General features: G+C 40.3%; 1 protein-coding gene across 3 annotated transcripts in view; it reads left to right on the top strand.

Annotated features, from left to right (window-relative positions):
- Window positions 1-9,713, top strand: part of LOC103041321 (solute carrier family 45 member 4) — a 74,756-nt gene extending 65,043 nt beyond the window's left edge. For all 3 annotated transcript variants that reach the window (XM_022668554.2, XM_022668556.2, XM_049475720.1), the window contains exons 7-10: window positions 366-1,028; window positions 1,135-1,234; window positions 1,824-2,035; window positions 3,083-9,713. In XM_022668554.2, coding sequence (XP_022524275.2) covers window positions 366-1,028; window positions 1,135-1,234; window positions 1,824-2,035; window positions 3,083-3,454 — 1,347 coding nt within the window. In that variant the 3' untranslated portion in view covers window positions 3,455-9,713. The remainder of the gene's footprint in view (window positions 1-365; window positions 1,029-1,134; window positions 1,235-1,823; window positions 2,036-3,082) is intronic.
- The last annotated feature ends 514 nt before the right edge of the window (window positions 9,714-10,227 follow it).

A 10,227-nucleotide genomic window follows, 5' to 3' on the forward strand; every position in this document is an offset into this window, starting at 1 on the left:
GCTGGAGCATTAGCATAAGTGGCTAACCTCTAGCGGTTTGACAGCGCTACACTGGGGACCCTGAGTGTTCCGGTAAGCCAGGGCGATATTATTTAGTGGTTCGATTTACTCACCTCTGAAGGGCGAAAGAGCTAGTGCTAATGCTGCTCCAGCAGTGCTAGCTGGAGTTAGCAGCAGGCTACAGTCCGATGTGCACCTCAACTCTCCTGTTTCCACCAAAACTGTCCGTCAGGACAATAAATTATTGTGCTCTAAAACCAGGTGTTTCATTGTCATTGTCCAACCCCTGTATAACAAACTTAAACGAAGAAAAAGAATAATCATACGCCTTCAGTTTCTCTTAAATTCCCATTCTCTGCTTTCAGGAGCGTCTTTCGTCCTACCACGGTTCCCCTCCGCGCCGCAGTAGCAGCGTGAGTGCCGGCAGCCAGGAGCTTCTGCATGGCCGATTCAGTCGTCTTTCAGCTTTTCTACCCGAGCCGGATCCAGAAGGTGAGGAGGCTCCACTCCACTCTAGTGAGTTCAAGGCTCCCAACGGACATCCGGCTGGGCTCGGCGGATCTAACGGTCATTCCCGACCGCTCCCGTCCAACGGCACCAAAGCTCCCGGCACCAATGCTTCCATCCGGCGACGTCGCCATACCTTCTACAGGCAGTCGTCCTGCACCTTCTCCTACTACGGGCGCCTGGGCTCGCATCGCTACCGCTACCGCCGAGCCAACGCCGCTGTGCTCATCAAGCCGTCGCGCAGCATGAACGACATTTATGAGATGCAGCAGCGGCAGAGGAGGGGACAGCGGCAGAGAGCTCGTCACCAGAGCGGCAACACCACGTCCAGCGGGGACACGGAGAGCGAGGAGGGCGAGGTCGAGACTACAGTGCGACTCCTGTGGATGTCCATGCTTAAGATGCCCAAAGAGCTGCTGCGGCTCTGCGCCTGCCACCTGCTTACCTGGTTCTCCATCATCGCTGAGGCCGTGTTCTACACAGACTTCATGGGACAGGTCATCTATGAAGGAGATCCTACGGTAAGACGCTAAGATGGACACTTTCCAATCAATTTAACTTCTCCATCGACAGGATCATTATCTAACTTGAGTTTAAAAAAAACTCTCTACGTTTGTGTTTTTTCAGGCTCCCACCAACTCCACATTACTGTATAACTACAACAAAGGTGTGCAGATGGGCTGCTGGGGGCTGGTCATCTACGCTGCCACTGCTGCTGTCTGCTCAGGTGATTTTACACCAACAGAACATGACACACATACAGCTCTGTAAAAAATAAGAGACCAGTTAAAAACGATGAGTTTCTTTAATCTTACCAAATTAAAAACCTCTGGAATATAATCAAGAAAAAGACGGATGATCACAAACCATCAAACCACCAAACTGAACTGCTTGAATTTTTGCATCAGGAGTAAAGCAGCATAAAGTTATCCAAAAGCAGTGTGTAAGACTGGTGGAGGAGAACATGATGCATAAAAAAAGAAAATTGTGATTAAAAACCAGACCAGGGTTATTCCACCAAATATTGATTTCTGAACTCATAAAACTTTATGAATATGAACTTGTTTTCTTTGCATTAGAAATGAGAATTGAGGTCTGAAAGCTCTGCATCTTTTGTTTTTGTTATTTCAGCCATTGTCTGTAGTTTATAAAATAAAACAATGTTCATTTTACTTAAACATAAACCTGTAAACAGCAAAAGCTGTATTTCAGTTGAGTGCTGTGGTTGCTATAATGTAATTATTAGTCACCGTACGCATTTAACAGGAAACTTTGTCAGAAATCACTTCACCCATAACTTGTTTCTGTTTCTTTAGCTTTACTCCAAAAGTACCTGGACAACTTTGACCTCAGCATAAAGGTCATCTACATCTTGGGCACGCTGGGTTTCTCCATCGGTACTGCGGTCATGGCTCTCTTCCCCAACGTCTATGTGTCCATGGTGATGATCAGCAGCATGGGCGTCATCTCCATGAGCATCTCCTACTGCCCCTACGCTCTGCTGGGACAGTACCACGACATCAAAGAGGTGAGACCCCCACAGGATGACTCTGCTTATGATTAGGCTTTATTTTAGAGTACCGACTTTTTTGCACTATAAGCTGCACTTAAAATCCTTTAATTTTCCCTAAAATCATCAGTCCACCTAATAATCCAGTGCTCCTTATGTATGAATTCTACCAGTCAGGTAGTAGCAGTAGCATTAGCCACTAACCACAGCGCTAGTTTTTTTGCCGCTCAGAGTATTATAGGCCTGTAGCCTGCTGTTAAGCCCAGCTAGCACTGCTGGAGCAGCATTAGCATTAGCTGCTAACCTCGCTAAGGGCTAACTTTTGACATTTAGAGATGAGTATATCTGACTGTAGCTGTACTGTGTTGAAACGAGCTACGTGTGATGAACCTCTAGTTAATCATCAGTGTAGCGCTATTGAATGGCGTTTACTAGCGGTTAGCCGTTAAAGCTAATGCTGCTGCACCCAGCCTTAGTGGAAAACTGTAAATCTAAGCTTACTGTAAATAAACAGAAGCGCTTTACTCACTCAAAGAAGAGAAATCTGGAATCAGGAGAGAAATATGCATAGATTAACATCCAGCACTCGTTTAACTTTAAAAGAAAATTGATTTTTAAAGAATTACAGTTTTGTTTACTTAGCTTAGCTTTACATAACTTAGTTACTCCCCACCATCACCCAGCGGAGAGACATGCTGAATTAAAAGGAAAACATGGCAACACCCATGTTCCTTACTAGCATCACTTAATGCGCCTTATAATACGGTGTGCTTTATAACACAGTGGGAAAAATACAGTATACATCACATATCTCATAATGATAATATGATACTGAATGGTTTTAAAATTCAAAGATTCAAAGAGTTTATTGTTATTTGCTCAGTAAGAAACAAGAGAGAGCCATGTCATCTGCTGGGGTGCAGTGCAGCGTTTTTCCAGAATGTTTTAAAATCTGACAACTTTTATGGACATGCAGATTTCATTTTCCAGCAGGACTTCTGGACTTAAAAGCTAATATATATATATAAACTAAACAAGCCTTCTATTTATTCTATGTTTTCGCAGTATATCCACCACAGCCCTGGGAACTCCAAGCGTGGCTTTGGCATCGACTGCGCCATCCTGTCATGCCAGGTTTACATCTCTCAGATCTTGGTGGCGTCAGCACTGGGGGCGGTGGTAGACGCGGTGGGCAGCGTGAGGGTCATCCCCATTGTGGCGTCCGGCGGCTCCTTCCTGGGCTTCCTGACCGCCTGCTTCCTGGTCATCTACCCCGGAGAGGGCAAGGGGTCGAAGGGCGAACAGTCCAAAGCTTTAACCTCGTCCAGCAACGGCCACGGCGAGCTCAGCGTGACCGAGAAACCCAGCGTCCTCAAGCTGACGAAAAAGGGCGCGGCCACCACCACCTGCGCGGTGGAGTGCGAGTCCACGCTGTGACGCGTTTCACCACCATCGTCTTCATCACCTTCGGCCGGCAGCTAAGAGCAGCTTAGCGAAGTTCAGCTTCTGTTTCACTCTGTTTTGTTTCACGTTGTTTCGGGCCGTTCGTTTGTGGTTTGTGGTTTATATGGCCTCGTGTTGCGGATCTCAGGGCTGCGGCAGGCAGGGACGGGCGTTCTTCCCTCTCAGGGCCTCCAGAGGGCAGCTCTGGGCAGGACTCTTAAAAAAAAAAATTCAACTTCTTTCTCTCTCTCTCTCTCTTTCTCTTTCTATCTTTCTCTCTCTCTCTCTCTCTCTCTTTCAACATGCACTTCGTCCAAGCAAAATTCCAGCTTCCACTCCAAGCTCAAGACGGACGAAAAGAAAAAAGAAAAAATCTGATGTAAAGAGAAATTCTTTGTTTAACTTAATCGCTTGGAATCTTTTTTTTTGTTTGTTTGTTTCCTCGTTAATTATGTTAAAATATAGTTTTATTCGTTTGTTTGTTTGTCTGTTTTTGTTTGTTTAGGAGAGGACAATGTTAAAATGTAAAAAAAAAAAAAAAAGTTGCCCAGTACAATGACAAGCTACTTAATCAGTACTTTATTATTGTTCTGTTTTGTTTTGTTTTGTTTTTTGTAGTTTAAAAATAAGGTCAGAAACATATTTCACGCAAGAATGCAAACGCAGACGTTTCAACATTTCGACGACGGCCAGGTTTTGTGCTCAGAAATTGTTCAGCATTACACGATGCGAGAACAAGCTAATGCTAATTCTTAGCATTTTAGCATTAGCGCAGGTGGCTTCGTAATTCAGCTTCATAACTCAGTCATGGCTTTATAATTTGTCTCCTCAGAATACTGGATGTTTTAACCATAAATGTTTGATCGTTTCCATATTTATATATATATATTTTTTTAATAGAATTTTTGTATTTACTAGCTATAACTGCCGCTAGCAGTTAGCAGCTAATGCTAATGCTAATGCTGATTTTGCTGCACCCAGCCTTAGTGGAAATCTGGAAATCAGGAGAGAAATCTGTGTAGATTAACATCCAGCACTCGTTTGAATTAAAGAAAAATACTTTCTGAATTAGAAGGAAAACATGGCGACACCCCTGTTCCTTACTAGTGTCACTTACACCATTTTGGCACTAGGTCAGGGGGATTTGTAAGTCAGCTGTCATGCCGATATATTTTGTCTCCTCTATCGCCCCCGTGAGTACTGGATGTTTTAACCACAAACGTTTGCGTTCTTGCGTGTGTTTTGAGTGTGTTTCTGGTCTAAGCCTCTTCAGCTTTATTTGAAAGGGTAGTGTGGAGTTAATCCTGACGATCGACGGTCAGGAAAACGCCCAAAGGTTTAAAAGCAGAGACACGAATCCTCGTCTCTTCATTTCAGTTTTATTGTTGGTTTTCTGTGTAACTGAAGTGTTTGTGTTGGTGCAGGACTGCTGAGGTCAGTGCTGGGAGAAGGAATCCCTGAATTTCTTCTCCCTCAAAGATTCCTATATTTCCCAGGGTTCCCAGCTCCACAGTGAGTCTGTGTTTGTCTAGAGGTGTGACTGAAGATCACACTCTGCGTCGTCTACAGTCCCTTTCTCCTTTCTCCTGAAGCGATGGTGTTAGTGCGAGCGCTTTACGACTACACGTCAAAACCTGATGCTGCAAGTGAACTTTCAAAGAGAGAAATTAATAACTGAAGAATGGAGGAGGAGAGGAGGAGGAGGAGGAGGAACTTTGAGGAGAGCGCTGTGAAGTGGCCGATCTCGGCGTCTCTCCTCGTTTGCTCGTTTCTGAATTGCACATTTTGAAGTTTGTGTTTTTGAAACTGTGCCATTGTGTTGAGACTGCGTCGTCTGAGTGCCTGTGCTCGATGGTGGAGGCGACCAGGCGGACGGTGCTTTGAGAAGTATTTTGACGCACGGCCTTTTTGAATAACCTGTTGGCACTTTTGTGTTTTGGCAGAACTTGAACTGTGAGGCGAATCCAGATGATGAATGTTGATTTTTTTAGTTTTTGTTTTTTTCTCTCTCTCTCTCTCTCTTCAATCATCTCTCTGTTTTGTTCTTTCTCTTTTGAGAAGCTGTGGAGCACCTTAGTTTTACTGGTAGTGTTTTTTTTACATTTTGACCTAGTACCTTTAGGCCCCTCCCCTCAACCACGTCCATTTCTTCTCCAGCACCACAACCTTCTCAACCCCCTCAAAAACCATCCCAACCCCTTTAATCACCATCCCAACCCCCTGAACCCTCTCAACCATTATCACGACCCCCTAAACCACTACAACAACCCCCTAAACCCTCTCAACCCCCTCAAAAACAATCACAACCACTATAATCCATGACTACGACCCCCTCAACCATTACCAAGACCTCCTAAACCATGTCCAAGACCCCCTAAACCATGACCAAGACCCCTAAACCATGACCATGACCCCCTAAACTACCATTACAACCCCCTAAACCACGACCAAGACCCCCTCAACCACCATTACAACCCCCAAACTACGACCAAGACCCCCTAAACCACCATTACAACCCCCTAAACCACGACCATGACCCTCTAAACCATTACTACAACCCCCTAACCTACGACCATGATCCTCTAAACCACCAATACAACCCCCTAAACCACGACCAAGATCCCCTAAACCATGACCAAGACCCCTAAACCATGACCAAGACCCACTAAACCATGACCAAGACCCACTAAACCATGACCAAGACCCATTAAACCATGACCAAGACCCCCCAAACCATGACCAAGACCCCCTAAAACCATAACTACGACCCCCTGAACCACGACCAAGACCCCCTAAACCACCATTGCAAACCCCTAAACCACCACTACATACCCCCTCAACCCCCTTTACCCCCGTTTTTTGAGCTCCACAGCCCGCAGCACATCATCATCAGCGTCTCCAGCTGGTCTGTTTTTCAGCTGTTTTTGTTTTTGTTGGTTTTTTGGGACTCCTATACGAGACTCTGGGTGGTGTGCAATAACGCAGCCCTGATCTGGCTACGGTCCACGAACTACTGACCTTCACTGACCTCAGATCAGGACGCCGTCGTAATACTTACTGAGACACGACGCTGCTTCCTGTTTTGTGTTGCTGTCCAGCACGTCGAGTACATTCACGCATGTCCAGCACATTATGAAGATACTCCACCGTTTTCCACTGAGGCAGATTTTTACCGATTATGTATCTTTCTATAGTATTAAACCCAAAACATAAGCTGCAACCTGTTCTTTTAGAATGTTCATATAAAAAGATGATAAAACCAAACTTGAAAACAGAAACACACACACACACACGTGACACGACACGACACACACCGCATTTCTGACAAATCAGCTGCAATAATGATGTTACCTGCCTCACAGCGTGTTAAAGGGGAATTACACTCGTTTTTCTAAAAAATCTGCATAATTCAGTTACTGAAGTTTAAACATGCAGAGACAATTGTTGAGGAGAAACTTAATTTTTAATTATTTTTATTTTTATTATCAGGGGTCATGTTGTTTAAATGTTAACATAGTCGTTTTATATTTACTATCCCACAGTGGAGTAATGGTAATTATCTAAATTTTTCGACTACAAATTTCACTAATCGTTAATCTGTAACAGCATCGCATTACAAAAACCATTAAAAACCTTTTCAGACCTTAATTTCATCTACAGTGATGAAAAAATTCAAGAATGCTGCTTTCTGTCTGTTATGCACGGGAGAAAAAAAAACTCTAATATATTCTACTATAAAATATTATAAAATCTTTTATAGTTTATTTTTTATTTCCCTTGCATTGAAAGCATCTGTGTAATTATTTATATTTTATATTGGCCTTTTTATTTCTTAAACCATCCCTAAACAGTAAAAAAAAGTGTTCTGTGCAATTTAACATTTAAAAATAAAGAAAATAGATTGTATCCACTGCAATGGATGCAGAGTCTGAAAGGGTTAAAGTGCCCAAACACAACGGATGACATATTTAATCAGTAAATATCAGCACTTTCCACATTTAAACAACATCTATACGTTTTGAATGGCTTTAAATCTTATGTTCAGCTCTGTCTATCATTTTAAAAATGAACAACATGGCAAAAATCGTCAACTAATCGACTAATCCAAAAAATAATCATTAAAAAAAAAAAATTAGTCGACTACCAAAATATTCATTAATTGCGGTCAGCCCTATTTTAATTGAATTCTTTCAGACCTAAATTTTGTTCCAGTGAAAAAATCTATATGTAAAATTAATCCAATTCTTTAAACTCAAACTCAATTTTTTTATTTCTGATAAAATGATAAAAAGTGTTCTTAATCACAAAGAATTAGTAAAAAGAAGCTTGTATTTTTACTTTTTTTTTTCCAGTGCAGTGGGCGGGGCTAAACTATGTTTATGATCTATTCTGACACGCAACAGTTGGTCTCAATTAGTGTTCTGTGCAACAAAACATTTGAAAAAAAAAATGGGTAAAAAAGGGTTAAAACTGGCAAATATGCTGTAAACCCTCCTCCCCATCCTGCAGTACCACCAGGTACCTGTAGAGGTCGACAAACCCCAGGTTAAGAGTCTACTGTGCACTGTAAGAGAGTGTGTAATTATTATTACTATTATTATTAGACTCAGTCAGTGTATTAATAATCAACATAAACATATTATTAAATTTTATCTTTTATCTTTATGTTTTTCTCTCTTTATGTTTTTTAAAACTTCACCAAAGTTGGTATTTTCTCAGTGATAAATATTTATATTTAATTATTTGGAAATATATATATAAAAAAAATGTGTGTAATTCCCCTTTAACATCAGGGTGGTGATTGTTTAGTTATTTTTGGGGGGGGTTATTTTTTATCTATATATATAAATATATTAATAGATATAAATATTATATATTGGCTAGTGCATGAGAGGCTGTTTTTGGCGTATTCTATCTACTTAAGAAATGTATTCATTGCTTAAGAGTGGGCGATACTTTGGCTTGGAAAGAATGAAAAGAGTTTCTCTTTTTGAAATACTTGAAGAAATGCACCGTGCTTATTTTATTTTAGTTTTTTTTTTTTTAGTGTTTTAAATCAGAAGATGCAAGGAGGTGATGATGATGTATGACGATGCTCCCAGAGATACGGACTGCTGGGAACGATGGCATGCTGGGAGTTGTAGTTTTCCTAAAGTGGGAACGTCCAGCGATGAATGAATGTATCCGTTGTTGTATTGTTTTAATACGAGCAGAAGACCTGACATTGCAAACGACTTGCACATAGAGGACGCACTCGAGCGACGCAGACTTAAGACCACCAGTATCCATCCGGACTGTGAAGGACCTTCAGTAGCTTCTATAGTGGCTTAAGTCTCTGTCCGGAGTGCCGCCCCTCCCACCACAGAGTTTAAAGAAAAGAATCATCTTGTTTAAGAGAAAAAAAAAGCTGTGGATATTTATTTTTTTGAGATCTTTATTGTGAAACAAAATGCTTTGACTTTATTTAAAGAAAATCTAAGTGAAGAGAGAGATATTTGCAGATTTACTGAATGCAAAAGGTGTGAAGAAGTGTGCTTTTAAAAGGTTGAAGGTTTAACGAGCGTGCATTTGTGTTTATGAGAATGTCTGTCTACAGATCCTGGTTTACAGCACGTGTTTCACGTTTCACAAGTTCAAGCGTAAGTTTGAGTTTGAGTGAGTTTAAGTAGACGTCACTTTTTATTTTATTTTATTTTTTTAATGGATGTACTGGTGATGACAAAAAAAATAAAATTATGATCAATAACAGCTAAATAATCATTCACGTTAAAAAGAATGTTAAAAAAAATACAATTCACCACCTCACTTTTGTTTAATGATTTTTAATGATTTTTTTTATTTTAATTAATTATTATTTCATTCGCCCTTATTAAGTCAACCGTCCCACGTTTTATGATGGTTTTAAAGTTTAAAAAACAAACGTTGGTGGATGTTTAACATGGTTGAAAAGAACAGAAAAGAAAAGAAAAGTGTGTTGAGGAAGAAATACCTGAACATTTGCAGTGTACTATATAATATATATATATGCCTTGTTATTTGAAAGTTGTATATATTTCTTTTAAATAGTTTCTTTTGCTGCTATAAGAAGCTGATTATTTTTTATTAGTTTTTTTTTCTATAAGAACTGTACATAAATATATATATAAATATAAAAAAAAAGACGTATGTAAATATGCTCGAGCCTTCAAATGTAGAACTCTTCAGGAACACTGTATTGAATGCACCTTTAAAGAGAATCATTGAAAAAGAAAAACTCCTGATTCCTGTCCTTTTTTCTGCTGACCTTTTTATTTTCTCAGGGCTGGATGCAATTTGACACCTATGTCAGATTAAATCACTAATTAGAAGAATTATCAGTGTATTTTTAGTACTTAATAATAATAATTGATGTCTCTTCATATCTTTGGACATATAGAACAGTATATTATTATTAAGACTATGACCTTAGGAATGCTGAACCGAATAAAACTGAATAGGTATTATTAAGTTCACTTTGGTAATATACAACTCTTAGACCACTTTAAAAAAAAAGTATCTGTTTCTTTGATTTTATCAAATTAAGAACCTCTGGAATGTAATAATCAAGAGGAAGATGGATGATCACAAACCATCAAACCACCAAACTGAACTGCTTGAATTTTTGCACCAGGAGTAAAGCAGCATAAAGTTATCCAAAAGCAGTGTGTAAGACTGGTGGAGGAGAACATGATGCCAAGATGCATACAAAAAAACTTGGTTACCTTGCTATAATACATTTTTTTGAAGTT

This window comes from Astyanax mexicanus, chromosome 3 (genome assembly GCF_023375975.1).
Source record: "Astyanax mexicanus isolate ESR-SI-001 chromosome 3, AstMex3_surface, whole genome shotgun sequence".
Taxonomy (NCBI): Eukaryota; Metazoa; Chordata; class Actinopteri; order Characiformes; family Acestrorhamphidae; genus Astyanax; species Astyanax mexicanus.